Consider the following 27,956-nt stretch of genomic DNA (forward strand, 5'->3'; position numbering starts at 1 on the left):
GAATCCACCGTTAAGCACAGGTTCAAGACGAGTAAGTATTGGCTTCCGTTCAGCGTCTTACTTTGATTCCCATTTGATATAAAGAAACATAAAATAATGGAATGATAAATGAAAATGAATAAAAAGACTTTTTAGTCAATACTGCTTAGTTTCTTTATATCATAGCTATCTACCAAAAGCCCATACCTATGACCGTGTGGCCATCATATCTCATGATTAATCCAAGCTCAAGCTCATCTATTCCAGCACTGTTGGGAACCGCTCATTACAACTCCTCCTTTATAGTAATGCAACTCCGGATATCAACTCCATATGCTAACCCAAAAGCAAACGCCAAAGCAATTCTCGAGCCGCGGTGCCATCCACTACCTGTTTATGTGCCGTCTCCCCTTTTCATCAGATTCATATACAATTAGAACCACCCAGGCCCACGATTCTGCTGCCACAACGGCCCTCCACCGCCGCCGCGGGGTCCAGGATATACTTGGCTCATTTGGCCAGGTGTACTGATCGCTGTTCCAGGTCGTGGCTGTTCCTCGCTGATTCGTCCCAAGCCAGAGTTATAACTATGGTCGAAGTCGTCGTCACGTGTCAAAGGCACCTCATCATGCTCCATATGCGAAGATCCACCCACAGCACCCGCTGAATTACCATAACCATAATTAGAGGAAGGATCCCATGGTTCGGAATATGGCTCATCATGGCCAGCAGCCGAGTCCATAGTGCGCTGCTGGTTCCTCACTGGAACTGGTGGGGGCGGTGCCATTTTGTCGGTCTCATGCATAAGGGGCACCGGAGCAAAATTATGATTATTGTCTAACGGCGGACTAGAAAAAATTCATTTGTTAGCTTTTTGCACGAAAAGTATGAAAAGAGGTCTTTCATGGGGACGCTTACCCGATGTGCTGCACCTGGTGTTTCACGCCTGGCCCCTGGCGCGTATTTCCCTTCTTGCGCTTCCAGAGCCAAATGCCGAGAACTATGAGAGCTGCGAGCGCTGCTACGCCGCTGATGGTACCGCCGATGATGGCGCCCGTATTCTTGGAGCCATTGTCATTGCCGTCGGTGTCAGGGGCATCAGAGTCGCCAGATTCCGTGGACGATGGGTCTGCTGTCTCTGAAGCTGTGGTTTCTGTGGAGGTGTCGGATTCGGTCTCCGACGCTGTTGAGGTTTCCGACTCTGTTGAGGAAGTTTCTGAATTTGTTGTTGAAGCTGTTGACTCTGTTGTTGAACCTGAGGAGGTTTCAGTAGATTTTGTAGATGCGCTCCTTGTCGCTGATGATTTTGTGGCGGAGGTATCCGTCGTTGTTGTCCTTCTCCTTGTTCCTAGTGTTGTGGGTTCAGATAGTGAACTCACTGGCTGTGTAAGAGGAACATTTATGCTTGTGAGGTCAATCGCACTCTTTCCTGAAGCTGTAGCCACAACTTTTGTCGCCAAACCAGATGTTGAACCACATCCAAATTGAAAGAAGCCGCCTTCATAGCTATTTCTGTAGCACGAATCGCTCCCTCTGCAGGTGAACACATATGGATTCACCTCTGTTTGTGGTCCACTGTCTGCATCCACACAGCCTGTGAATACACCCGATGTACAAGATCCGCCATCGGGACAACAGCCCACAGCGCCATGATCGACATCTACCACACAATGCGATCCTGCAGAACAAGTTGCTGGTAGTCCAGGATCCCCCCCTAGGTAACCACAAACAGTGTTGAATTGCCTTCGCAGCAATAATGAGTCGTCGGGCGCAGGTGTCGCGGCGAGAGGATACGGCAGAACATTGAGTTCATAAAAGTCAACCGTCTTTGTCGGTTGTGGCAGAACGTGGCCGGTAGCGAGATTGAGAACGCCGGAGATGACGAGAAACGGCGGTAGACGCGCCATTAGAAGGGCCGGGGTCATGATTTGCGATCTCGTGAATCTAATCTCAAGCAAACATGGTATAGTCGATCGGTTAAATCTGTAGTGTAATTGAGATCGTGGGCGGGTTTTCTTTTGGTGAAGTCGTAGATATTAAGAGACGAGAGAGACTCTAGAAAGAGGACACCCTTTGAACGGAAGAGAGGAAACTCAGCGCACGGGCAAAAAGGACAAAGGATGCAAAAATGATACGATGAGTAACCAAACTAATGATGTAACAAAGGGGTTAGAAAAGATCAAAGGAGGAAGAAACCAAAAGCCCTTGAGTAGAAGGGGGGGCCTGTGACACTCAGTCTGTGCCTCGTCAACTTATCCAAGACTTGGCCTGACTTTAAGCCAAGTGGAGTGAATTGTACAGTTAAAAAGTGGCTGGCCGGCGTAAAGTACAGTCTCCAAACTGTTGAAAATAGAGAATATGAACTAGGGAAGACCCTGAACGTTTCGAAATCGAGACGGTGTTTGCTGCTTCTATGTATCCTCTCTGCCTGAGTCGCGTGTGGGCTTCCTTGCAACCCTGCCACTCTATTTCACGGGCAGTCAAGCCACCTCTGACCAAGACTTTCTGATTTCTCTCGATTACGATTTTCTCGCCAGATAAGACTCCAGGATCTGTAAGTTATAGCCCGTCGATGAGCGAACCAGGAACCAGAACAGAGACGTTTAAAGTGCTGGCGGCCGGGGGGCGTCTTCCGATACTGCAACCATGTATCCCACGGCAACTCGGGATCCAATCAGGGATGAGGAACAGGCCGTTTTATGAGAGGCTGGTGTGGGCTTCGGGGGAGGCTGGGGCGGTCGTTGGAAAACCAAGGAAGGTTTTGAAGAAGCAAGTTTGACGGATTTGTTCAATTACGTTGGATAAAAAAGAAATTGAAAAGGAATAAGAAGTCGGTATGATAATTTGAGTAAACAACTGACGACATAGAGTAACTACATAGCAACCGGAAACAATTTGTCGGTGTTTGGAATGCTTGGAAGGATTCCAGCAACCAATCTCATCCTCAGAACCTAGAGCCTCCTACGACACTTGGACAGTTGCACACCCTCAGAAGGGGCCTAGAGGGGCCATATCTGCCACGTTGGCATGCGGCCTCTAAAGGATGTCTCATCTCACGCCCTCAATTTGCGTCGATCTTTGTGCATTAGTGATCGCTAGTGTCTCTTCTTTTGTTTGCAACCACATCCCTTCTTGTCCAAGAGTCCAACACGTTTTTGTTCCCTTTTCAATATTACCATCCACCAACGCCAATATTTTATAGTATGTCTTAATTGCTCTGTTATATCTCAAATTGAACTCACCTGCCACAACTGTTCTAGCCGCCCAAATTGACCGTCAGTGCATCAGCTGACACACATCATCGTTTGGTAACTGTGGCGGTGTTTCACCATCAATTTTTGCTTCTAAATCGGGATGCTACAAATCTTCACCGCGGATCTCATACGAATCCTGCACCATGAACTCGTATCGAGATGCATATCTAGCATGATTGTGGCCAGGGTACAAAAGGATATGCATAGAAGATCATTTATTCCTCCACTCTATTGCTGCCAGCACATTTCCTATCCGTACATTACACGAAAGACAAGATTCTAAACCATGCCATAACTCCTCAAGATCCAAGCCATTCTGTGCCACGAGCGTACATAATCCTTTTCAAACAAAACCAACACGACTAACCATGATGCAACCAATAGCACCACAATGCGCACAAATATACTCATATCTTCCTAGACGAGCTCATTACTACTGTTAGACTGTCCCTCATAAGACAAATTCTTCAGTTCCTGGGCACCCGCCTTGCGAGCTTTCTTGGCCTCTTTAGCCTGCTTCTTCTCCATCTTCTTCTGTTGCTTGAGCGCCTTCTTCTCCTTGCGAGAGAGCTTGGGGAATTCGCTATCGGGTCCCCGAAGAACGAAACCAGGATGCACGATGTTGAGCAATACGAGGGCGATCAAGATCGGAGTTGCATCGAGACCCAGTGGATACTCTTCATGAATCAAAAGTTGGTTGTGCTCATTGACACCAGGGCCAAATTCGATCAGACGATACACGATTCGGATCTTGAAGTTGTCAGCTGGATAATTCGAATCAAGAAAGACGAAGTACTTACCACAATGAGAATCAGAACAGCAAGCATGGTCAAGATGAGCCACTTCATGCGTCCCATACTTCGGCCCTCGAGTTGTCGAAGCTTGAAGTAGAAGAAAGCAGTGATACCAATGAAGATCACAATGACAGCAAGCTGCAGACCAACACCAGCCATGTAAAGCTTCTGTCCAATGCGAATAACATTCATGTCGTCGTTATTCGAGAGCATGCTTCCACCGGCTCCCTGGACCAGGAAAAGAATGATATCGAGCCAGACGAAGAGGAGTGTCATGCGGATGGCCTTGATACCCAGGAGTTTCCGATCAGGCATGCGGAAGTATACCATACGTGCGACGGCCATGTAGACGAAAGCATTGATCCCTGAGTCAGTTAGCCTTTGGTCCCAAGGGGTGACCTTATACTTCAAGTACTTACAGAGAGGAGCAAGAAGGAAGAACAGTTGGCCCCAGATGAGGTATGTCATGTTCTGCTGATTCCTGCTTCCTAGGGTCTTGAAAGCAAATCCTATGGTTTCCCAAGCTGCACCCATGATGGCTACCCAACAGAATTTCTGCAAACTGTTAGAAATCAGGGTTCTCAGGGTTGTTTGATGCACTCACCTTCTTGAAAAGAATTGCTTGTATGAGATGGACCATGGTCGTCATACCAAAGAGCACACAGAAAGCAAGATTGGCAGCAAAACTGGGATCAAAGAAATAGTTGGCGTTGCACGCATCGACAGGAACACGGCCATATTTCCCCGGTACAGCAGTTGTGCAAGTCGCCGTTGCTGAAGAAGTCGTTGTGGCTGTTGAAGTAAAAGTTGTGGTAGACATGGTGTAAGTCGTGTAAGTCAGGTCCAGTAGAGAAGGAATTTGAAGGTGAGTCTAGAGGTGAAAGTGGCTATTGAACTAATGAGCTTGTCCGATAAACAACATTTTGGCCATTCTAATCTCTTCCTTATATACAACTCCATCACATCGTTTTGGCGTAAATACTCCATTTGGCGAGCTTCACTTCATGTCTGAGGCTCAGATCCAGCCCTAGAAGCCCTCCATGTCAGATTTGATCCGCTACAGGGGTCTCTCTGGCGGGGACGCGCTGGCTCGCCAAAGCTAACGACTGCTCAGCCAACGAGATGCGACCATTTCGAGGCTGTGAGTCTCAAGCACCATTCTGCCTTCCCACGTTTCAAGAGACTGTCAAATCTGTAATTGACGACTGGACCAGTCAGATTTGCTCAAGCTGAAGATGAGTTCCACCTTGGTATTCAAATGGCGGCGTGGCTTTGGGAAGCTTCATCTTCCTTCAAGGCTCAGCTTATTTTTAAGATGTGTCGTTATTGGCTGGTTCGTCTATTGAGAAGCTGATGTGGGGGGGAGTTGGTTGATGGGATTCTTAAAGATAGTCCGTTGCTTACTTGACTTGATTCTTCGATATACGACTTCATTCCCATAGTTGATATTTCATTAGCTCGTTCGTTTGTTTTTTGTTGTAGTCGTCACCATGCACGCACTTCTGATGCTGGTTGACGCGTTCCTCAGCTCAGCCTCTGCTGAACAACAGTTCTATTGCTGAACGACATCAAGGACGAAACAGGATTGCGTTCCAGCTAAGCAAGCAATCTGAAGATGTCCCGGCTGCTGTATGTGGCATCGATATCATACCAATACTACTTTCTGTCGGGGTTTAAGATGCCAAATTGTCTTGGGAATAGGCACTGACAGATCCGTCGTCGTGTCAAACTCAGCACTCGAGATAACCCTTTAGGTAAACGCCAAGCTCATCATAATATATCCTCAAGCCATCATAAGACCCATCACAAGCTTCAAGGTCTTAGGATAGCCTATCCCAAGCTTAGACGACGGTGACTCCCAACAGATCATTTCATCTGCGATCTTCAACAGACTTTACAGCACTAGTGTCTACAGGGGCCATATTTCAATACAATCAAATCGCTTCACAGCATACATTTGACACCAATTGCTGTATTTTGCAGTTAATAGTTCACATGCTACTATTAGTATACGAAGCCATTCCGACTTTCCAGATTCCTCGTATCATTAAACCTGACCTTGAACCCCGAAATCTTGATTTCTCGAGTCTAGATCGTCCAATCCCCAGTTGCTAAAGACTGACAAGCATCTCTTAGTGGTGCCAAGCTTCGTCCAGGGACCCTTCTTCTCCACTCTGCCATGAACCCTTGAGACTGTCACCAGCCTCTGGTTGGAGCTCTTTCTTGCAGCTATCACCAGGAAAGATGCCTATTCGGAGTAGAGGATCATCAGTGCGCGCTAAGCTCGGAGGACAGTAGTTGATTAAAAAAGACTACACACTTTTGTGCCTATGGCCGTGATGCAGTGACGGTTTAATTTGGGCAGCGATGACCTTCTCCTGAAACCCCCAAAAAGTCACCTTTTCCCGCCTCCCACTCATTCTCGTGATACCATCAGTTCCATTACCATCCATTTCTTGGTGGTCGGGAGCCGATCTACAGCGCAACTTGACTCGTCTTAAGGGTGCACAGGCCCGCAATTGGTTGACCGCTTGAGCGCTTCTTTCCCCAGATCCATCCCCTCCTTCTCAATTCACTCCATCTCCGCATCTCCTCTCCCTCACGTACCATCGTGGTAAAGTCAAAACAGAGGAAGGAGACGGAATAACCTTTCCGCTCGACTGCAAGACCACCTCGTGGCCGAGGGACAGCTCCTGGCATCTCCAAGAAACCTACCGGTTTTACAGGGGATATGCTCCATTGATTGATCATATTTTATCTGAATTAGATCCTCATCATGCCTATCAAGGTCAAATCCAAGAAGCTTCCTGCCCCTCGCGAGGGAAGTCCTGTCTCCATCCGCCATTTGGACGAATACGAACGCGATCTTCCCGACATTGGCACTCACGATAACTTCAGAGATGTCGTCAAGAAGCTCTCACTGTGAGTAACCATGACTTCGTATCAATTGACACCCACTGATGCTCTATAGGTACTTTGTCGATGTCATTGAACTGCCGAGCACGTTTGAACAGCTGAGAACCACAGCTGCGGGGACTCCTCTACGCCTCTTGGTGGATCACCTCGCTGCAACCTGCACCAACCCGGCAATTGTCAATGCTCTTCTGTATGTGTGAATCCGAAAACAATTTGCGGCGATTTGTTCTCTATCAACATCACTCTCAGTTGCTGCATCGTCACCCTTTTGTGGTATCTGTGCCTGCAGATGACATGCTGTCAGGGGAGCCAATCACATATCTGCTCAGCCCATCCTCAATCTGACGGGATATGCGGTGCAACGATGATTCGGAACACCTTGTTCAATGCTGACGAACCTTTGCTGACTGATCCAATCTCTATAGAGCTCTCAAATGGCATTATGCATCTTCGTCAGAACACCGCACTCTGGGAGAATCTCGAGCAGATGCATGTGAAATCGTTGCTTGGCGATTCCTGACTAGGCTTTCTGAACGCGAGGCAGTTAATTACTGCCTTTACGAGATCCACGATCTAGATGATGAAAATGAAGCTCAGGCTCAAGTGGCTGGTAATGGTCACACGGGCGATGAGGAAGCTGGCGAAAACGCCCCTCTGCTCTCTCACCTTCGCTCCATTGACAACCGCCGACGTGGACCAGGCCCTGCCGGGAGCAGCATGAAGCGTAACCAACTTCTAAGTTCTCTCTCCCGCTTGACTATGACATCGGATGATGAAGACGGTGATAACGAGGGTGATCCTACTTCATCATTTAAGAACCTGAATGCTCTCGAGATTGCTGCCATTGCCGATGCCAAACGCTTCCTCAGCCAGCACATTGTTCAAAAGATTATCACTGCTATTTGGAGTGGTGACATAGTCTTTTGGGATAGCCTGTCTGTGCACTCTACAAAGAAGGTCCGGTTCTATAACCCTAGGACTGCAGACCCCTTTTCTCGCCTGCGCGTTCCCAAGTATCTCAAGAGCTGGGAGGTGCTGTTCTTCTGCATTTTCCTCGCCCTGTACTACGCTGTACTCATTGTGCGAGACGAGTCACGTATTACAATCCCTGAAGTGATACTTTTCTTATGGATCGCGGCTTTCTTCTACGATGAGCTCAGCGAGTGGCTTGATGCAGGTTCTATCTTTTATGCCACCGACATATGGAACCTATTCGACATGATCATGATCGCCATCGGGTTTACCTTTGCAATTCTGCGTAAGAAATATGGTCCTTTCGACAAAGTGATATGCTGACACAATTAGGTATTATTGGCATTGTTCAGAACAAACCCGATCTGAACGACCTTGCATTTGATATCCTGGCACTTGAGGCACTCTTCATGATTCCTCGTATCTTCTCGATTCTCAGTCTCAGCCCTGCTTGGGGCACACTTATTCCATGCTTGAAGGAGATGGGCAAGGACTTCTTCAAATACATGGTACTTGTTGTTGTCGTGTATTGTGGTTTCCTGACCACATTTTCGCTCGTGGGTCGTAATGTCTTTGCATTCAAGTCCATGGCCTGGATCTTGACAAAGATATTTTACGGCTCGGCGCCCATCGGATTCGAGATAATGAATCAGATCGATCCCTTCTTTGGACCTCCTCTGATGATCATCTTCATTACACTCTCCAGCTTCCTGTTGATGGGCTCCCTGACAGGTATGCTGTCCAACAGCTTCTCGCGGGTTATCACCCACGCTAAGGAGGAGTACCTGTATGTGTACAGCGTCTACGTCTTGGAAGCGTCGACTAGTAACCGACTCACCCATTTCTTTCCTCCTTTCAATCTGCTGGCCTTGGTACTCTTCCGACCTTGGCGTCTATTCTTTACGGCCGATGAGAAGTTCCGTGCTGGGCGTATCATGCTCCTCAAGGCGACTCATTGGCCCATTGTTGGCATCATCAAGCTGTACGAGATGTATCGCAAGCCAGGAGCCTTAGAAGATGAATTTGCTGGGTTCAAGGGTCCATCGCGCTCTTCTCGACGCAACGGCAGGCACGCAATTGCTCAGAAGCGATCTGCGTCCAATGTTGGTCGCCAGACGCTTTCTCCTAGAGGACGAGCGAATGGTCAGAGTATCGAGATGCGCGAGGATGACGTGGATGCGCCAACAGCCATGGAGGTGCAGCTCACCGAGCTAAACCGGAAGATCGATCAACTCACTGCAGCTATCATGGCTATCCAGGAGAAGCAAGCAAGTGGAAACGACAGTGGAAGCTCAAGTACAGGTGCCACTCCCGCCTAGCTACGGGCTTTTGGTGATCGGGCCGGTCCTTGACAGCTTTGGAACATTGGAATATCTAGATTTGGGTTCTTCTCTGATCGGGTCTCATCGGTCGAGGTCAAGAGTGGGTATTCCAACAGAGGGGCCGGCAGCGAAGCGTTCCAGAAGAATTGGCATGATGTTGGGAGTAGCAGTGGGGAGACGGAGAGAAGCGGCTCTGGACATCTGCTGTGCCTGTGGATCAGGTCGTTTAAGAATGGGATAGGATACGAGTCGGCAACAACCCCACAACCTGGTGCCCTCGAAGAAGCTTGTATTGTATTCGTCAAGTATAAGTTAAAGCCGGTCCATGCCGTTGGAGGAGCTGGCAATCGGTGATCACCCTGTAGTGCGGTGCCTGCATATGGGCTGAATCAGTTCACTGGGGTCACCTGCAGAGTCTTCGAATTTGTCAAAGATAAGACCCCGATATGCAACGAGATTGGGCGAGGAATACCTAGGTAGGGCTCCCGGTGAGCGGCAAACGTCGGCGTGAGAAGATGGCGTGTAAGTCATGGAGAATGGAGAGCATTGCGGGGGAGGAAGGGTCTAGTTTGAGACGGCTTTGATCATTTGGCGGTAAAAATGTCAAGAGTGTGTTTTTGAACATGGTTCTCGTATGTGACTTTTGGTGTTCAATGCGTAATGGAAGAGCTTTGATCTTGTTGTTCAACGTGGGCTTGAGCGTGAGTCTTGTTGGCTGTTACACAATCCTCAAATAGTAACCACGCAATATGAACACATCTCATAAACTACTCTTGCCAATCTCAAATTCCTTATAATCATACAATATCTATCAGTTCTCGGTATCAATCGTTAGTATCCGCGACAAGCCGCTGACATCTGAGTCCCTTATAAACTCGGCAACGGCTCCGAAGCCCCCGCCGAGATCGGCGCCCCCCAGACTCAGTCAGTCAGAAGAGCTTCGCTTCAGCTAACTAAAACCCCCAAAGCAAAGCTCACACCGCGCCCAACCAGCGCATGGGAATTAGCTACCGCTACCGCTAGTTCATGCAGTTCCAACGTTTATCCACTGAAAGGGTTGCTTCGGGGTCTACAACCTCCCAATAACTTATCTAGTGGTTTTTTTCTAGTTTCCTTTTATTCCCCCAGGAACCTGTTTTCTTTTCGTCATACCCGTTCCGTCATCTCATTGTTCTTACTAGACTTGATATTGTATTTTTCTGTGTTTCTGAGCGAGTTACGGTCTGATATTACCACGTGAGAAACAAGAAAAAGAGATCAGATCTTGGATCATCATGAAAGACTCTGATGCGCCGGCGTTGGTTCTCGCCGGGACAACTACGCCCGAGCAGATCACCACCAAAAATACATGGAATACCAAGAACTTGACATCACGACTCGGCACTGACTTTCTATCCGCTGCGAGCGCTGCTTCCATGGTAGCGCCCATCATTGCCATTATCGACCGGTCAGTAAATTACCATGCCCCTTGGACTATCACCGCCATTCATATGCCATGTTTCTGAGACACGCCGACATCGCCAAACTCCAAACTCCAAACTCCAAACTCCAAACTCCAAACTCCAAACTCCAAACTCCAAACTCAAAAAAAAACTGACATCATGACAGCTCCATCATGGAAAACGCATCCGGCGCAAACACCCTCGCAAACTCTGTAAAATCCTCCCTCCGAACCCTCTTCACCCGCCCACACACAATACTCTTCTCCAAGCCAACAGCGCTCATCTTCTGCCTCTACGGCGGAACATATCTCACCGCCAACGCCGTTGACACCTCGTTCTCGACCGTCAACAACAAGCCCGCCTCGAGCGTCACAGCCGGAACAACAAAATTCGCTGCGTCCAGCGCCGCAAACATCGGAGTCTGTATCTACAAGGACCAAGTCTTTGTGCGTATGTTTGGACCGCCTGGTGTTGTGCCTAGACCTGTCCCTCTCGCTTCATACACTCTTTTTGCGCTGCGCGATTGCTTGACTATCTTTGCGTCGTTCAATGTGCCGCCTTTGCTGGGACCGTATTTGGATAAGCGGTTTTCCGAAGAGATGAAGAAGAGAGTCTCTGGACTTTATGCAGCGCAGTTCATGGCCCCTGCTATGGTTCAGTTCATTTCTACGCCTATGCATTTGTTCGGTCTAGACTTATACAATCGTCAAGCGACTGGACCTGGAGGAGCTGTCGTGACGATGCGTGATCGATTAGACCTTGTGCGGCGCAACTGGTTCATCAGCTCCGTTGCGAGAATATGTCGAATTGTTCCTGCTTTTGGAGTCGGTGGTGTTGTCAACATGAAAGTTCGCAAGAACCTCATGACCAAGCTGGAGTAGACGAGCTTGGTCCAATGTATCATCTCACACTGCAAGAGAAGGTTTTCTCTGCAGATTCTTCTGATTTCCGGCGTTTACAGTTACGAGACTACGTGACTATGGTTGCATTTACTTGTTTGATCTTGTAAAGATCCACGGCATTGGTGGTTAATGTTACATCTCATGGTTTTTCTACGGATGGTGGAATACAAAAGAGCATACGATGACGATCCATCACTCATAATAGACTTCTAGAACACGTTAGACAGGATACTAGGTAGCGAAGGGAGGAGTCAAGACTGATACGGCCAACTCGATTAAATGAGAGACTGATTTAACCTCTTCGACCTTCACCTTCAAGTGAGAGGAATGCAAATTGTTAACTACAGACAAACACCATTGACATTGATATTCACATGCATCGCTTACACAAAATAACACAATTGTCGCTTTCATTCATCACGCTCATGCGCGCTCATCGTTGCTTTCCACCTCCACCACCAAGATCAAGATATATGTATCTTGCCTCCTCCGATCCTCGAGATCCTTGCAGTGCAAGCTTTTCGCGACCCCAGCAACGTCCGCTATTTGTAACCTATAGGCTTCTAAATGCGGCTTACTGGAACCACCTAATTGAACCTCCCCAGCCATTCCCTCCCCCTATACTGTAACGCATACCACGTCCACCAACTATCGACCCCTATGCCGAATGCCCCCTCCAGGCCCTGTCACTTTTAATGAGGAAGTACAGTAGAAGATAAAAAGTAAAGGGAAGAAAAGCACTAAGCTCAGTCGTGTGATATCAAAATAGCATTCAAAAGGCCATATACCCGCCTGAATACACATGTGAAGAAGAAAGTTTTCAAAAGAGGAGCAAATAGGGGGGCATGAGAAATGCCCAAAGAAGAGACAACGAGCGTCAGGTACACTGGTCATGAAACTTATGCGTCATCCAGCTAATAAAATGGTATCAAAGAAGCATCAAGTTCCTCACCGACGTGTCGTCATAAAATCCGCGTAGAATAAAATGGACAAGAAAAAAGGGGACAAAGAAAAAGAAAAAAAAAAGTGTTGAAAGTATGCGTGTCGTCCGTTGGGGACTCATGAGAAATTGTAGATCCATCAAGGAAGAGAAGAACGCACGTTTTCAAAGTGTAGGGCCAGAGTCTGTACTGTACTGTACGGCAAGGGTTCGGGAACGAGAATATACGATGTCAGTGCACACCCAACGCTCTTTGGTGGACTTTTCAGTTTGACTGTCAACTTAGATCCGTCCATGCAGCGTTACAATCAAGCTGAAACGCCGCAGTCGTCATCTCGAGTGGGCAGGGCAGTTCACACGGCCTCCACATAGAGCAGAAGCTTCTCGTTCCGCTGCAGAGCATAGTCCAAGTCGTTGTCACTAAGCATACTTGGCTTATCTCCAGTGGGCTCGTCCTTGTAAAACAGTTGGACCTCCTGACCCGCCGGCACCTTCAGACGATCACAAATCTTTTCATAAAGTGCTTGGAATGAGATGTCTGTTGGTACTCGGATGGCAATGAGATCTCCGTTGAAATACATCTTGATCTTCATTGCTGATGCCGGTTGAGCCTGGGGTTGCATACCGTTGCCGAGAGAGGTTTGTGAGGGTTGTGACAAAGAAGATGGTTGTCTTTGGATGTCAGGGGAACCTGGGCCCATCTGATGCGCTGGTGCAGCTGAGAGGCCATATGCACTGCCGTTCAAATTGCTCTGTGATCCGCCAGCTGGGGACTCGGCCGATGACAGCTGTGATGCTTGTGATAGGCGGTACTCCTCTTCGTTGTCGTTCGGATCGATCTCGTAATCTCCTTCGCGGGGTGCAAAGAACTGTCTCACCAGGTTGCACCTCGAGATGTAATGGGGCTGGTTCAGCATGTTCTTCACGTACGCGTCTAAGTTATGGAGGCGTCCTTCGGTGATTGCATCTGTGACATAGTTGACTGGTCCAGGCATGTAGGGCAGTGTACGCTTCTGTGTCCCTGTGTTACCAGCCTCAGCTGGGAATTCGGTCAGAAGAGCGATCTGGAAATCGTAAAAGTCCTCGTAATAGCGAGACAGCTCCCATTGTCGTCCGTCTTCTAGCAATGCTTCGATCACGAACCAGTACTTATCCTCTGCAAAGCAGTATCGTGGTATGCGTGCTTGTAGCGGTGCGTTGAGTTGTGAGGCCGGTTTCTGTACCTGATTTTGCTGAGGTTGTTGGGACGTTCGAGGTTGAGATGCGTATCCGGCCTGCGCTCCATTCTGAGAAGGTTGTCGAGAATGCTGCTGTTGCTGAATGCTCATTCGTTCCATGCCTTGCTCGATACCCTGCCCAGGTTGTTGAGGACCGCCTCCCTCAAACTTGCCCAGTGTGATGCTGCTGTTCTTGTATTCCGCGGCCATCTTCTTCCATTCTTCCACCTTTGGAACACCAGCACGCTTTATGGCGTCACCCGGGTTTGCAATTGCCTTATCGCTTGCCATATCACGAATCTCGACAAAGGAAACGGGGATGAGTCCTGGGCCACCCAATCGACCGATGGGCTTGGCCACGAACCACTCGGGGTTCGATTGTGCGATGACGATAATAGCCTCGCCAGCTTTGGCCTCCAACTCGTCTGCTCTCTCCGCAGCAAAGTCGTACATGACAATTCCGTAGACCATGGCGCCTGACTTTCCAACCGACTTCGAATTACGCTGGTGGCCTTGCTGGGGCACGGCTGTAGTGGGTGACATGACGGCTGGCGCAGTTTGCATTGCTGGAGATTCGCTATATCCAGAATCGTGGTCGGGATTCTTTGTCGGAGTGGGGAGTTGGCCACCGTCGGACTGTGCACTATCTCTCTCGGTTCGGCCAAGCGCTTGGAAGAAGGTGACAGGGACGAGACCCCGGGCGTCAGGGAGAGCTGGATTACATGCTTCGTACCAATCTTGGTCGTTTTCGCGGCCGATAACGTGGAAAAAGTCGCCTCGCGAAAAGCTCAGTTCTTGGCTCGATCGTGCCTCGTAATCGTAAAGAGCTCGAATGACCTGCAAATTAGATTGGGCATCAGCGTCTGGGCTCAGTGATTGAAGTCAAGTTTGTCGTGGAACCATGGCGGTGCCTAATGTGGCAGACCATAATCGAATAGGATTTGAGGCTTGAGATTGGCTTGGGAGTGGGAGGCCACCAACCTTCTTTGGAGGAACAATGGCGACAGCCGATTTGGGAGCGACGGATCCTTTGTCCTTGTCACCTTTGATCGAACGTCGAAGAGCCTGCACGAAGCGCATTACTGTTAGCTTTTGACTCGAGTATTTCTTGGACAGCCAGCGAAGCCGGCACAAATAATGAGCGAAGACGAGTTGAATGCGGCGGGGGAGGGGGTTTGGCTCAGGTAGCTGAGACGATGGGAATAACGCCTTGTGAGGCACGAGAAGTTGGAGGCAAAGCACGGCATGATACAATAGAGATATGAGATGGCAGGCAGCTGCATGAAGAGGCATGAGCGACGGAAGGGGAAGGGGCGATGACGAACCTTCATTTTTGTGTAACTGAATGCCTCCTGGGCAGTTGCAAGTTGGGAAGTTGTGAATCACTCGAAGGTGGAGGTTGTAGGAAAAGGATCGCAAGACGAGACGACCTGAGCAAGGTACTAAAAGTACGAGACGAGGGAAGACGACACGACCCGGCGGGACACAGCGGCGGGCTGGGCTAAGGTACCTTATTTCGATCCAATCCGATGTTTGGTGTAAGGCCAGGCAAGGCAAGGTACGCTACAGTGGCAGTACCTCTATAACCGCTAGACCTGGCACGGGCAAGGCAGCGAGGTGCAGGACGGACAGACACAAAGTTGTAGCGGTTGCAGCAGCACCGTTGAAGTGGAGGGGAGGGAGGGAGGGAGGGACCTGGACCCTCCGAGGTAAAGGTAGGGTACCTTACAGCGAATGCCTGGGGTTGCACACATACAAAGATTGGGGTGCGAGTGAGCGAACGAACGAACGAACGAGCGCGAATGTGAGTACAGAGTACACGCCAGGGGGCGAAGTAGCCTGAGAGTGGGCTGGACGATGTTCCCTCGAGTGGATCGAACGTTGTGGAAGCGATTTGTGTAAGTTTCTGGGAAAGGCTGATGAGATGGAGAAAAATAGCAGTTGGCGGCTGGAAATAAAAAGGGAAATTTTGGTGTTTGCTTGCTTGCTTTGCTTTGCCTCTTTTGCTTCTTGATGACCTGATGACTTTGGTTGGTGCAGCCGTATAACTGTGACTGATCAGATACTCGGAAATCCAACGTCCGTGGATCTGTGACCCTCGACGCGTACGATAATCACCAAGACTAGAGGGACTTCGCCTTGGGTTCCCTTTAACGTGATACTGACGCGAGCTGTGGGCGCCTTTGAGTTTCGACGATAAAGGTAAAAGGGCTAAGGCTGCGCTCCTCAGCGAGAAGATGGAGGGTGAAATTAATTACCTTGGGCTCTCAAGGTGGGGTGATGGAGGGGTCGCCTCTGACAACTTGGCGCCTGCCAGCGACGTCTTGTAAGTGGTTTAGTGGATGAATCTGACCAAGAGATGTCATAAAATGGAGATGAAGTCGAGAGAAGGGAGAAAATATGAACGAAATGCGAAAGGATAAATCACATATTCCCTCAATAACAGAAGACTCCATGAATGGCTCTGGTTGGTGGTCAGTGATCAATAGTCAACACTCATATCCCAATCAATGGCTTCAAGCTTTGACTGAGCTTCAGCTATGTACCAGCTACTACAGTTAGAGCATAACCTGTGGAAGCTGACATGTTTGAACTAAATGAATCCTAAGCTGAGCTATTCTTCTTTAGCTGTAACCTCTTTCCCTCTAAAGCCATTAGAAGCTGCCAAGCTCATCTCGAAGCCCTCAACTTGATAATCAAAGCATCCAATCCCTTTCAACGGCGTCAACTTTCAGTCCAGCGCTTACTAGGCACCACAAACTGCACACGACAGGTTTCTCAGTGGGTAAAATTGTGCATAAGATCTGCCACACAAACACATCCTCCACGCTCAAAATAACTTTCACCACCTGCAAACAGCCACGGGCAAACGCTTACACGGCCAATCCCTATCCTACTCTACCCCTCATAATCAGCAAAGAAGGCATCGACTTGGCCGGTTGACTCGGGCCAACTGCTCAACCCTGTCTCGTCTCATTCCTCTTCGCTCATCCCCGGGCCACGGTCATGGGCATGGGTGTGCGGACAAATGGTAAATTAGTCAGGGATCAGGGGTTGGTTTACCAACTGAAAAGTCCCCTTTCTTGTTCGTGATGCCCGATACACACAGACACGGACACAGACGTTAGCTCTGGCGTTGGCACATCACGTCGTTGGTGACGCTAATACAAGGGAAATTTCCGCAGTGAGTTACAGGCATCTTACAGCAACTTACAGTCAGTAAGTGACTCGTGGAAACGGGGAAATCGTCGCGTGGCAGGGATGCATCACACACAGTCCGTCCAGTCCATCCATGGATGGAACAAACAGGGGGGCCACGCAGCGATCGCATTGCATCAAAGACTAGGACTGCGACCTCAATTCTAGAAATCGAGATGAAATGATTTGAGAGGACGAGAGCCAGTTTATGCATGCCATGTTAGTGCAGCATCTCATCCATCTTTCTCTGACATTGACTTTCAGATATCCCTGGTCAAGATTCGGCATAATACCACATCTTAACATTAATGCCAGCCTCTATCCAAGACAAAGAACCACCACACAGCATACCTTTACCTCACTTCGCATAAAGACACTTCCATCTGACGCCGGATGTTGGTAGCCCATTGTCTTGTGTTTATGCAAACAACTGCCGCGCGCACACATTTCCAGAATGTTAAAGCATGGCTGGATGATGCTCTTTGTTAGTTGTCTAAATGCCAGTCAGCGATATGTTACGTTCCAGTCTATAGGCTTTTGCTATTAATGGCTGATTTGATGAAATCATACCTAAACCACTGTATCAACATGCAAGTGAATATACATACAACCATCGTGTGTCTCCAAACTCTCTCTTCACGCGACATGTTGATCTTCAGTCTTCAAGTCATTCTCATTCCATTGAATTCATTCCATGATCCAATCCCAACTGACCCCTCCCCTGCTCACTTTTAGCTGATAATCCACCGGAAGCGTCCCCCGCCAAAAAAAAAAAAAAAAAAAAAGAAGAAAAAAACCCACGATGGATCATGGCGCCGCTGTCTCGTCTGCGGATACCGTTGCCCTGGGTCTAATCTCGTGTGTCAATCTCCCGTTCGCTTCAAAAACGACGGTTTCTGTGCATCACCTGGGAAATAATGACTCGTGAAGATCAGCCGTAACTGTTTTGAATGGAAACTCTTCGTCTTTATCAAAATGTATGTAGATATGGATCTAAGTACATGTCTTGGAAAACACTTTGTGTAAGAAGGAAGCAAGATTCCCTCCCTTGAGCCAAGACATCATTAGATCCTGTCTATCCCGACACTTTGGGACTCCCTGCTTCCATGTCAAATTTTCTCTCTAGGCCAGTGTTACTCTTTCAGCAGGGGTTTGTCATTGTTCCCGAGTCTCGGAGCACGGAAGGTCTTTTTCGTTATTGGCATCCAAACCACCATGGTGATGTCGTGTGGCAGTCATTTGGCCTCAAATGAATGCGACAGACACTCACACTTGTTCATCGACTATCAGTCCTCGGGATGGGTCCATGGAATAAAAAAGAAAGAAACAAGAGTATAAAAACATATATACAGGCTTTTTACAACAAGAGAAAAGACAACTCAAGTATTAAATAAAAAGTCCAAAAAACGGGGAACGTCTAGCCAGAGTCTCATACGTGGGCAACACAAGGCGTTCTTTTCTCCACAGTACTTTAAAGGCACTACCAAAGGCCTTAACACATTGATTTGCGGTTTTACGCCTTGCAACAGGCGTTCGGCTCTCAACCCAAAGGGATGGCCTAGGTGATTGTCACAGACAATGCAGGGTTTCAACAGTAGGAGTTAAACACAGCGATTTTAACACGATAGTTGACGTCGGGACGACGCCACAAGCGGTAGTTATGCCTGGGATTCGAACAATCGATCAGTGTGGCCCACACATAGTGGGCCTCATGAAACAGTTGCCAACTGCGCCCCGAGTCCAGCCAGACATTCCCAGTCGGGCCAGTAAATATTTATCTTATATACCTTACCCAATCTCACAGCTATTCTACAAGCAGAACAGCTCAACTTCGACACTTCCATTTCAACATGACATAAAAACAGAGCATTGATTTTTCGTTTATTCATTCAAGCAGAAAAAAATTGGAATACGATCAATTGCTACTTGTTAAGAATTACCAACCCACAACTCCCTGAAACGCCGGGACTCTATCCATCGATCTCATCCTGGTTCTTGTTGAGGCCAGTATGCATTCACTGTGCAATGATAAAGCTGGCGATTACATGACTGCCCAACACTCCACAGGTCAATTACCGACCCCAACAGTACCAGGATCGAGATGACTTTGAGTTCCTGTCTGAATCTTCCCATCAAGCCCACTGTGTCTAAGTTCCCACCCAACATCCAATTTTGTGATTTGTCGTACAGCAAAAGTGTCGCCTCGGTCGATAGAATGGAAGCTGGTATCGAGGCTACGGTTAATTGATCAAAGTCTGAGGCAAAGCAGCATAAGAGACTTATGCATAGGCCTAGCCTCAGGTGGTGCGTAGTAGAATAGAAGACATTTCGTTGCCACCTAAGCAGAAATGGGGGTATAAAACGCTGAGTCGTCTACATGAATGAAAACGCATCACAAGTGTGAAAGTATCATCATGTCTCGTCGATAAACATAACGACGGTCAAGTCTCGAGCCGTGAGACGTCGATGGAAGTCGCAACGCAAAAAGGAAAAAAGGAAAGAACCCGAGAAAGAAGCAGTAAAGGTTTAGATCTGGCCCTTGATATCAACCTTTTGGAACGCCGTGCTGCGCGCGCCCTCGAATAGGGGACCGGCTTTCCCGGTCAAAAACGCGATGTAGTCTGTTCGATCTTCCAACAGATGTCGGCCTTGGTGATCGATGATGAACTGGGCTGCATCAGCATCAGACTCGAAACCGAGTTCCTCAGTGATGAAACGAAGTTTCACGTCCGGCTTGTATCTGTACGATAGTTAGCAAACCATGTTCAAGTAAAACAACGAGGATGGACGGAACTTACGCTTTGCAAATATTGCACAACGCAGCAAGCCGTTCTCGAACAACAAACATGTCCATCAAGTATGCACCCATGTTAGGGGTGTCAAGGTAAAGCTGGAAGAACTTATGATAGTTGCCCAACGCCAATGATGATCGCACTTCTAAAGCATGCTTAATCGGCTTCTCCCCTTTCTCTGCTGTGGTTAGATCTGCCAAAGTGTCGTTCAATCCAGTTCGGTTGGCCGTGTGGATGAAATAAAGAATGCGATACGCCTTGAATTCAATGGGGTTGCCTTTTAGGCCCATGCCATACAATGACCGCAGCTGGGTCTGGCACTGATTATACTCACCAATATCCCCCTTCTCCAAGGCAATTCGGGCATGAATTTCATAAACGGAAACAGTAAAGTCGTTCTTGATATGTTGCACAGTCAGATCTTGCCTCATAGACTTGAACTGATCACAAATGTACGAATAGTTGCTTTCCCGCTTCCACTTCTTCTTCAGAAGTTCTAGAGTCTGTCGCAAAATGTGCTCAGGTCGAACCTTGGACGGAACTGGAGGGGCGGTAAGGCGAAGATACTTCTTCTCGAGTACCTCGCATGTGCCAATAATAGGTCCAGATGAAGGCGGAGGCGGACTGGGCGACCTGAGCGACTTGTATTCGTTCTCGAACCGTCGCTTGCGCTTGTTGACTTCCTTCTGGAACTTACTTGATTTCGGGAGGGGCTCGTCCATGGAAGCACGCTTTTCGGGGGAAGGATAGGAAATACGGTCCTCAAGTGAAGAACGCGAGTTAGTACGCCACGGGGGCTGGGAGTTGTCATTACTGGCAAAATCGGTAGATTTCCTCTTCTTGGAGTTGATGGGAACATGGAAACTCTGCTTGATATCCGCATCACGTTCGGCTTTGACTAGGGCCTGTGGAAGGGGCATGTTGTCCCAATCGAGTGTGTATAACGTGCCGTTTTCTTTTGCGGTACCGATGGTGCTCTTAAGTTTAGCCTCGATTTCCGCGCGAGACACGGTGGGTTCGTCATTTTGGGGGAGGAAAGATCTTTGAACATAGCTCCGAACAGATTCGGGCCAGTCCACTTTGGACTTGGCTTGCTCAGGTGTCGGGGTTACACCATTCACGGGAGAAGCGGGAGACATTTGATGTTGCACCGGGGGCTGTGGAGGCACGTAGCCGGCATAAGGAGCAGCTGGGGCTGCGTACTGACTGAATCCTTGACGAACGGCTACGGGAATGAAGGCTGGATCTGCATTTCGTGTCAGGGCTGTCGGTCGAGAAAAGGGGATGTCGTTTGCGGGCAGTCCGGGAGATGACTTACTCGTTGGATAGGCGTAGGATGTCGGTACGGTTTGCTGAGTTACGCTCGGCGCTTGCTGCGCTGGCCAGGTTGGCATCATGGCGTCGAAATGCTAGCGGTACGAATGGTTAGTTTCACAAACGGGTTGGGGAGAAAAAAGATGATGCCGGGCGGATAATGGCAGAAAGGCGAGATGATGATGAAGGGTCCTTGGTTGGAGTGAGAGTGGAGGTAGGTTTCTTTGGGAGGTATTTTCGTGGTCAGAGGCAGGAGACTGGCGGTGGCGGTGTGGTCCCTGCTTATTCACGGAAAAACTGTGCTCCGGTAGAAAGCGCTGCCGGAATCTCAGTGAGTGTTGGTAGTGTAGGTTTAGGGATCCGCTGAATGGAAGCCTATCGTCAACAGTGGGGCCGTCAACTGGAGGGGCCGATCAAGTCTCGTGTGCCTTGGAAGACTCATATGATACTGAAGTACTTCACTGTAACCTTTGAATCTACTTGGAGTCGAAACAAAGACCGTCTTATACCGACTCTTGGTTACTGTTCTCTGATTGGAAGGTTTATCAAGCGCCTGTCTCCTAGCTTGCTTCTGTTTGCTGCAAGTCATCGTCCACTTGCATCATCGCTCATCCATTCATCAACAGCCACAGCTTTCACTTCTCTCTGCTACAGTTTCACCCTCATGACGGATGTTTCTGAAACACATAGACCTTACTACAGCACTACGGCCCTCGTATCTTCCAGATGAGGTGCTCCTATTTGTTCAGGACAACGTAGGCTTGTATGAGGGGTAGGTTGTTCTTGGCGATGCAAGTTGAAGCTCTGATATTAACACGATAATAGTAAATTCAAGCTCCCCAATCAACAAAATGGGCAGGTTTACTTAACCTCACATCGAGTCTGTTATGTTGATAAGCAGGAGCCCCGTACGCACTCCGTTGCTTTGGACCTGAAAGATGTAGAACGTTACGAATTCTATGCTGGCTTTCTGAAGTCATCAGCTAAGGTGACTCTGATACCAAAGCCTCCAAAGCGATCATCGTATCACAGTCGTGCTCTGTCGAACGCATCAAGTGCACAGAGAAATCTATCTGGATCGCCAGGAATTTCCGAGTCTGCTTATAGAGCACCCCCTGAGCCTCCAGCTGTGACAAGCGCAACATGGGTCTGCACTATATGCAGTTTCTCAAATCCGGTCCCCTCGAACTTTGATCCTACTTCGGCAAACGCCCATACACCTCTACCGCCATGTTTAGCATGTGGGATCAAGCCGACCTTATCTCATGTTCTCAAGGCTGCAATCTCTGGCGCGAGCAATCGCTCAGTAGCCTCACCAGCTCTGAATGCACCTCTCCCGTTACGGCCAGCTCACTCTGGCACTCGACCTTTATCTGAGAATCTGGACCAAAAGCCAGCTTCAAGCTTGCCCGATGCTACCAATGGTTCAAACACGACTGCATCTTTCCAATGTCCTCGTTGTACCTTCTCAAATCATCCTTCCTTGATGACTTGCGAGATGTGTGGTGGGCCCCTGATTTCGCAAAATGTCCCATCATCTATCCAGCAAAGCTCCACAGCTGATACCATAAGGACGGACTCCCCAGGGCCTGTACTGGACCCAAGCAAAATCAACAAGAATGGAAGTGATGCCCCTGAGAGTGTCAAAATTTCTTTCCGAAGAGGTGGCGAGAAAATATTCTATGAGCGACTCAAGGGCTCTATGACCCAACGTAAATGGCTTCTCAGAGATGCACCCCCTGCTCCAAACAGCCGAGCTGCGGACGAAGGATCTAAAGACACACCGGCTGGCACTCCAGGAGGGCGACAGAAGGGAGTCGGTATTGCTGGTCTAGAACAACTTGGATTGAGCATGCGCAAAAACAATGAGTTACTAATAGGCAGTGCTTTCGAGGATCTTGAGGCTCTTATGTCATCTGCTAAGGAGGTCATCGCACTTGCGGAGCGATTCGCAAGACAAACAAATAACGGGCAAGGCAACGCATCAGCCGAAGAGAACGCGATTTTAGCGGAATCGGCCAGCCAACTTGGCCTGGTCACGACAAAGGATATTGTCGGTGGTGGGAGCTCCGAGTCACTCTATTTGTCGGAGCTCGCCAGAAACTTAGCTGAGTTCCTCACCGATGACTCCAGAGGAGTCCTTAAGAAGGCGGGCGGTATCATAACGCTCGTCGATCTCTGGGCTATGTTCAACAGAGCTCGAGGCGGCGTCGAACTCGTCAGCCCAGCAGACTTCGAGAAAGCCGCCCGGCTCTGGAGCAAGCTTAAACTGCCTGTTCGTCTGCGCACCTTCCGCAGTGGTGTTATGGTTGTTCAGGGTCGTGACCGTACCGACGGCACCACGGTCAGGGCCCTACTTGCATGGCTCCGCGATCTTCACGAGTTTCCCCCTGAGCGCGAAGTGCCTTGGGATTGGAAAGAGTTTGGCAGAGGAGTTACAGCCCAAGAAGCTGCGGAACGCTTTGGCTGGAGTCTTGGTGTTGCAGAGGAAGAGTTGCTGATGGCGGAAGAGCGAGGAGAGTTGTGTCGTGAGGAGGGATTGGAGGGACTTAAGTTCTGGGTGAACTATATTGATCCGGGCGAGCACAAGAAGCACAAGTCTCAAGCTCAGAAGGATAGTGATGAGGTTATGAAGGCATTGAAAGCAAGCGGACTGTTATAAACGAGGCAACGACCATGTTGGATTATATAGCATAGACATATGTGAGCCATTCACAGAAAATCAACAAAACAGGGAGCAGATCGCAAGGATTCATGTGCCATTGCCTCCCTAGAAAGATAACTGAACTGAGGTGCGTTTCACATACATTTATAACCCGAACTCCACATTATTCGTCTACCGAAACTCCAAAAAACCAAGTCGTCAACCAGTACTCCATCATGAGCCTGGCGGTTTTAGATACCCCAACAAACTCTCAGACAACAACGTGAGTGGAAAGATGTTCCACGGCCTCTTTGATGGATCGCAGCATTCGTTGGTTAACGCAGAATGGGCATCGCACGGGACGATCATCTCGAGTCATGGGCTGCTCCGAAGTAATAGGAGTGAGCGTGAGGTCAGTAGTCATATCGTGCGCTGGTGTGGCCGTGTAGCGCTGAACGGAAGTAGCACGCACAGTCGGTGTGGTCAGAATGCTATTAGGCTGAAGTCCTGCTCTTTCTGCGCGTTCACGCTCTTCTCGTACAGCCGCTGCCTGCTCTTCGGCAGCTTGTTCTTCTTGCTGAAGCTGGCGCAAAGCATTCTGTAAGACAACTTCAGGATCATCATCGGCGTAGATGGGCTGGTCAGGCTGAGGAGGGGGGATTGCAGGGGGATCATGCGTCATCATGAGAGGTGGTGGAGGAGGCACCTGTTGAGGAGGGCCTGTCATTCTACGGACCACTTCATCGCGCACCAAGGCACATGTGTTGAGGGTGGGCTCGATACCAACAGCGCGTATAATTTCTTCTTTGATCGCAGCTGGACTTGTGTCAGGGGCGACGCTCATGTAACGAGGGACACAGTCTGCCAAATATCCTATATCTTCGGCGGCATTGATCCCTCCATCCCCATGACGGCGCTGTCGTCTGATCAAGAGACCATAACGTTTCTTGAAACGATGGATCCAACCTGGAGAAAATTCAGGAGGGTTTTCATCCTTATATCGCGGCAACTGTCCGAATATTGATTTTGCCTTGTCACCAAGTTCTTCATTGGTAGGTTGGCGACCAGATGCTTGTACCTGTTGATACCATATAAGGACGAGCTTCTCTACATCGGGCCAGTTTCCGTAGCGCAGACGGGAACCCGAAAGTTGAGGATTGTCACTATCTAGACGCGAGTACTTGGGTGACAGCGAGTGTGACACGGTGGATTGGCTTATTTGCTGGCCATACTGAGAAAAGAACCATTCGATACAAGCCTTGTGTGAGGGACGAATAGGCTGGCTATTCGCCCAGCGACGCAGAGCACGGCGTTGGTCGAGTGTTAGGGAATGTCTCTCCTTTGGCGATGCGCCGACGTGATCACCGACATGGTCAACGGAGGTGACATCGTGGCCTACCTGAGCGACGGCATCAACAGGAGAGAGGTCCGGGGCGGGAGCGGCGACAAGGGCCGGGTCGGTGGTAGCAGCCGACATGCCCAGGACGGCTATCTCCTTAAGGTGTGGGTTCTCGATTTTGGGGGTATTGAATTGGAGATGGTGAGGCTATCGTTGTAACCGAAGGACGTGCGCTTGGGGGAGGTGGGATGTTTCGATTAAGGAGATAGTTGATGACTGTTTGGCGAGAGAATGTCGATGGCGGGGGAGGAGTAAGCTTTGTATGAGTGTCACGTGATGTGTAGGCAAATGAATTAGGGGGCAGGTGCGTCAAACGGAGGATTAGGTAATCGTGTTGTATAGCAAAAATGATCATGATCATGACAGTATTGAGATTAGAATATCGTTGAAATAAAGCCGTGGCCTTTGATTACGTCTTCATATCAACTTCACCTGTGCTCTTGTATTCTTGTCTCAATAATATTCATGATATTGAGTGCTCTTAATGGCCTCGATATATGCCTCCTCGATAACGTACTAGACTGAATCGCTAGTCCTGATTGTTTCAGCAACTTTGATAGAAGCATGGATGTCCACAAGGATCACGGCCATAGGCATGCCAGGATAATTGGACATGGGGTTTCCTCCGTTTCGGCACAAATTTCCATGTTACCTAATTAGAAAACGCATGCATATCATGATCAGTCCTCGTTAAAGGATAAACTCCTCGCTACGACGATTCGCCAAGTCGTGTGGTTACAGTCATATTCAAACTCTGTGAGCTGTCACTAAAGATTCATGCCAAGTTGAGTATAAATCAGGAGCTCATGTGTCAGTTGGATAACTCGGCCAGCCGTTGAGAGTGGGTAGAAACGGGATGGACAGGAATACAACCTCCGGGCCGGTCTCGCACTGACTCTGTGTTAGGCAGTGCAACGGATAACGGATGATCAGGTTGAAGAAAAACAGAGATGCTGCTCTAATAGTTTCCTCGTTCGCCTACTCCTTACAAGCATTAACCTCAAACTATCATAAAGACTCGTTTAAGCTATCCCCAGAAGAACTCGTCAGACTCTGATAAAGCAAACTAGAGACTTGATTACATGACTAGCGGCTCTCGATATGTCCGTCAACTTCCTGATCAGGTATACCCGCTCTGAGCATGAACCATGTCGCCACTTGGCTTAGAGTTCGAGAACTTTGAACATGTGCGCACTAGTTTCGTCTGCATGGCGATCTGCCGATACACTAATAAGTCGATATGTACCTGACTGGCTGACTGTGTGATATTTCTGTTCCTCTACAGCCGTTTCAGTCCCCTTTCTTGCTCTTCAACATGCCAGACATTGATTGAGATAACGACTTATATGTACAGTAGGTAGTCGTCAATCCGCAAATATTGCCACCGCTACACGCTATACATCAAACCCTACCCTTGTCGTCGACTTGTTCCAGAACAACCAGAAGAATCATCCACCATGGCCAGCACACTGGGAGACCACGATGGCTCCATGCCACATTATAGAGTTCCAGGAACCGCTAGGTCTTCAACGGCTGCTTCGACGACATCTTCCTCCACAAGAATTGCCCTCTTCAACTCCCTCACTCCATCCAGTACAGCCCTGGTCAGCGAGTGTGTGGATACACCATATCGCCCAATACCAAAAACCTTGAAGATATCTTGGCAATGGAACAAACTGCGAACTTTCTTTCTCGGCAATGATGGCTGCTCAAAGATGTTTGCCGTATCAGAACACTCTGGACTTTTTGGCCGAAACTCAGGTTCGCCTTGTCTTCTCCTCCACAACGGACCAACCGGAAAGGACGAAATACTAGCAGCAGCTGGCGAGACGCTGCGGGACGGGTTATCTGACCCAGGTGTTGTAGAGAGTATTGTCAATGTATCCGCAGCCCCTGGGTCAGACATCGATACTAGGGTTGCCACTGAAATCGTACAGGCACTATACGATGAAACCGAGCAGTGCGTGGTATTCCGATGGGCAATAGAAACAAAGCAAGCAGAGACAGTCCAAGACTGCAGCTTTATTCGGGAAGAATTCGAGTGGTCCATGACACCGCTCCAAGCGGCCAAGGATCCTAAATACTGTCACGAATTCAAGCTTTACCGAACTGGAGATATGAAGGCGCCATTGGAATACCTCGCCATGGCCTCGTGGAAGGAGGCAGCATGGAAGACATGCAAGATTGAGTTCTCTGATAAAACAATGCAGCAGAACTTTGGAGATCGGTGGTCTCTAATGGTGGTGATGTCTGCCTTGAGAATGTGGCAGCTCGGTCGAACAGGACAAGCATCTTTGGAGTATGTATCGAACTGATACTGCTCATTTTACTTTGTATCTTAGCGTTATTGTATTTACCAAAAGTAGAACCGCACATAAGTGTGTAATAGAGATTATAGATTTAATGATGACCACATGCAGTGTAAGGCTGTGAACATAGCGATACGATTGTCTTGCACTTACGCTTTGTTACATGCATCCTTGCTTCGAGAACATTGCTCCTTATGGCAAGATTGAACAAGGGGAGACAAACTCACCTTGTCGATCTTGCCATGGCGAATTCTATATTCATGCAACAGAAAAGGGACTTTACCTCATTTCTCAGGTCCATATCCAAGGTATGATCCATAGCAGAGAATCAGCTGTATATCCCTCGGTAATGCAGTTTACCCAATAGTATCAACACAATTTTCCATATTCAAGTCGGCATACGGGTCCATTAACCTTCATGTAGCGATGCTGAAGTCTCAACAGATCCAGTTGGTTGGTATCGATCGATGAGGCACAGGTTGAAATGCGACGCACTAACATGACAGACAATAGGGCGCTGAATTAACAACGCAATCCTCTTTGCTGAGAGAATCAGTTCAAC

At 48.7% G+C, this 27,956-nt stretch overlaps 8 protein-coding genes across 8 annotated transcripts; 4 read left to right on the plus strand and 4 right to left on the minus strand.

The window, feature by feature from the left end:
• Positions 1–128: 128 nt before the first annotated feature.
• FOBCDRAFT_28072 (uncharacterized protein) lies at positions 129–2,386 on the minus strand. The gene is made up of 2 exons (XM_031179672.3): positions 898–2,386; positions 129–827 (listed from the first exon to the last, which is right to left on the minus strand). Exons 1-2 carry the CDS (start codon positions 1,902–1,904, stop codon positions 413–415), a joined length of 1,422 nt encoding a protein of 473 aa, XP_031045559.2. The 5' UTR covers positions 1,905–2,386; the 3' UTR covers positions 129–412.
• A 1,052-nt stretch (positions 2,387–3,438) lies between these two features.
• Positions 3,439–4,940, minus strand: FOBCDRAFT_259402 (RTA1 like protein-domain-containing protein). Its single transcript, XM_031179671.3, has 4 exons — positions 4,632–4,940; positions 4,447–4,582; positions 4,034–4,392; positions 3,439–3,983 (listed from the first exon to the last, which is right to left on the minus strand). Exons 1-4 carry the CDS (start codon positions 4,845–4,847, stop codon positions 3,651–3,653), a joined length of 1,044 nt encoding a protein of 347 aa, XP_031045558.2. The 5' UTR covers positions 4,848–4,940; the 3' UTR covers positions 3,439–3,650.
• A 1,863-nt stretch (positions 4,941–6,803) lies between these two features.
• On the plus strand, positions 6,804–9,234 carry FOBCDRAFT_272312 (uncharacterized protein; the record flags this gene model as incomplete). Its single annotated transcript, XM_031179669.2, has 4 exons — positions 6,804–6,949; positions 6,999–7,133; positions 7,369–8,201; positions 8,249–9,234. The coding sequence occupies 4 exons, from the start codon at positions 6,804–6,806 to the stop codon at positions 9,232–9,234; spliced, it is 2,100 nt and encodes a 699-aa protein (XP_031045556.2).
• A 1,079-nt stretch (positions 9,235–10,313) lies between these two features.
• FOBCDRAFT_28089 (uncharacterized protein) lies at positions 10,314–11,904 on the plus strand. The gene is made up of 2 exons (XM_031179668.3): positions 10,314–10,684; positions 10,846–11,904. Exons 1-2 carry the CDS (start codon positions 10,512–10,514, stop codon positions 11,558–11,560), a joined length of 888 nt encoding a protein of 295 aa, XP_031045555.1. The 5' UTR covers positions 10,314–10,511; the 3' UTR covers positions 11,561–11,904.
• Positions 11,905–12,674: 770 nt separating this feature from the next.
• FOBCDRAFT_28099 (uncharacterized protein) lies at positions 12,675–15,226 on the minus strand. The gene is made up of 3 exons (XM_031179663.3): positions 15,064–15,226; positions 14,720–14,803; positions 12,675–14,575 (listed from the first exon to the last, which is right to left on the minus strand). Exons 1-3 carry the CDS (start codon positions 15,067–15,069, stop codon positions 12,875–12,877), a joined length of 1,791 nt encoding a protein of 596 aa, XP_031045550.3. The 5' UTR covers positions 15,070–15,226; the 3' UTR covers positions 12,675–12,874.
• Positions 15,227–19,282: 4,056 nt separating this feature from the next.
• FOBCDRAFT_28106 (SAC3/GANP/Nin1/mts3/eIF-3 p25 family-domain-containing protein) lies at positions 19,283–21,272 on the minus strand. Its single transcript, XM_059611590.1, has 3 exons — positions 21,047–21,272; positions 19,735–20,974; positions 19,283–19,676 (listed from the first exon to the last, which is right to left on the minus strand). Exons 1-3 carry the CDS (start codon positions 21,123–21,125, stop codon positions 19,463–19,465), a joined length of 1,533 nt encoding a protein of 510 aa, XP_059464640.1. The 5' UTR covers positions 21,126–21,272; the 3' UTR covers positions 19,283–19,462.
• A 232-nt stretch (positions 21,273–21,504) lies between these two features.
• FOBCDRAFT_28129 (ESCRT-II subunit protein VPS36) lies at positions 21,505–23,831 on the plus strand. Its single transcript, XM_031179661.3, has 2 exons — positions 21,505–21,814; positions 21,868–23,831. Exons 1-2 carry the CDS (start codon positions 21,714–21,716, stop codon positions 23,702–23,704), a joined length of 1,938 nt encoding a protein of 645 aa, XP_031045548.2. The 5' UTR covers positions 21,505–21,713; the 3' UTR covers positions 23,705–23,831.
• Positions 23,832–26,542: 2,711 nt separating this feature from the next.
• FOBCDRAFT_199885 (uncharacterized protein) lies at positions 26,543–27,865 on the plus strand (the record flags this gene model as incomplete). The annotated part of the gene is made up of 4 exons (XM_031179658.3): positions 26,543–27,384; positions 27,428–27,463; positions 27,690–27,702; positions 27,839–27,865. 4 exons carry the CDS (start codon positions 26,543–26,545, stop codon positions 27,863–27,865), a joined length of 918 nt encoding a protein of 305 aa, XP_031045545.3.
• Between the last annotated feature and the right edge of the window lie 91 nt (positions 27,866–27,956).

Source organism: Fusarium oxysporum, chromosome IV (genome assembly GCF_013085055.1).
Source record: "Fusarium oxysporum Fo47 chromosome IV, complete sequence".
NCBI classification, from domain to species: Eukaryota; Fungi; Ascomycota; class Sordariomycetes; order Hypocreales; family Nectriaceae; genus Fusarium; species Fusarium oxysporum.

Bases quoted from the DNA above. Each gene is read 5' to 3' on its own strand.
- FOBCDRAFT_28089 (XM_031179668.3), top strand. From the start codon at position 10,512: ATGAAAGACTCTGATGCGCCGGCGTTGGTTCTCGCCGGGACAACTACG. The intron at 10,685-10,845 runs GTCAGTAAATTA...ACATCATGACAG, and splicing joins ATCATTGCCATTATCGACCG to CTCCATCATGGAAAACGCAT.
- FOBCDRAFT_28129 (XM_031179661.3), top strand. From the start codon at position 21,714: ATGTTTCTGAAACACATAGACCTTACTACAGCACTACGGCCCTCGTAT. The intron at 21,815-21,867 runs GTAGGTTGTTCT...ACACGATAATAG, and splicing joins AACGTAGGCTTGTATGAGGG to TAAATTCAAGCTCCCCAATC.
- FOBCDRAFT_28106 (XM_059611590.1), bottom strand. From the start codon at position 21,125: ATGATGCCAACCTGGCCAGCGCAGCAAGCGCCGAGCGTAACTCAGCAA. The intron at 20,975-21,046 runs GTAAGTCATCTC...CACGAAATGCAG, and splicing joins ATCCTACGCCTATCCAACGA to ATCCAGCCTTCATTCCCGTA. The intron at 19,677-19,734 runs GTAAGTTCCGTC...ACTATCGTACAG, and splicing joins TTGTGCAATATTTGCAAAGC to ATACAAGCCGGACGTGAAAC.
- FOBCDRAFT_28099 (XM_031179663.3), bottom strand. The intron at 14,576-14,719 runs GTTGGTGGCCTC...TCTAATTTGCAG, and splicing joins CCATTGTTCCTCCAAAGAAG to GTCATTCGAGCTCTTTACGA.
- FOBCDRAFT_259402 (XM_031179671.3), bottom strand. From the start codon at position 4,847: ATGTCTACCACAACTTTTACTTCAACAGCCACAACGACTTCTTCAGCA. The intron at 4,583-4,631 runs GTGAGTGCATCA...AACAGTTTGCAG, and splicing joins AAGCAATTCTTTTCAAGAAG to AAATTCTGTTGGGTAGCCAT. The intron at 4,393-4,446 runs GTAAGTACTTGA...TAACTGACTCAG, and splicing joins CTTCCTTCTTGCTCCTCTCT to GGATCAATGCTTTCGTCTAC.
- FOBCDRAFT_28072 (XM_031179672.3), bottom strand. From the start codon at position 1,904: ATGACCCCGGCCCTTCTAATGGCGCGTCTACCGCCGTTTCTCGTCATC. The intron at 828-897 runs GTAAGCGTCCCC...AATTTTTTCTAG, and splicing joins CACCAGGTGCAGCACATCGG to TCCGCCGTTAGACAATAATC.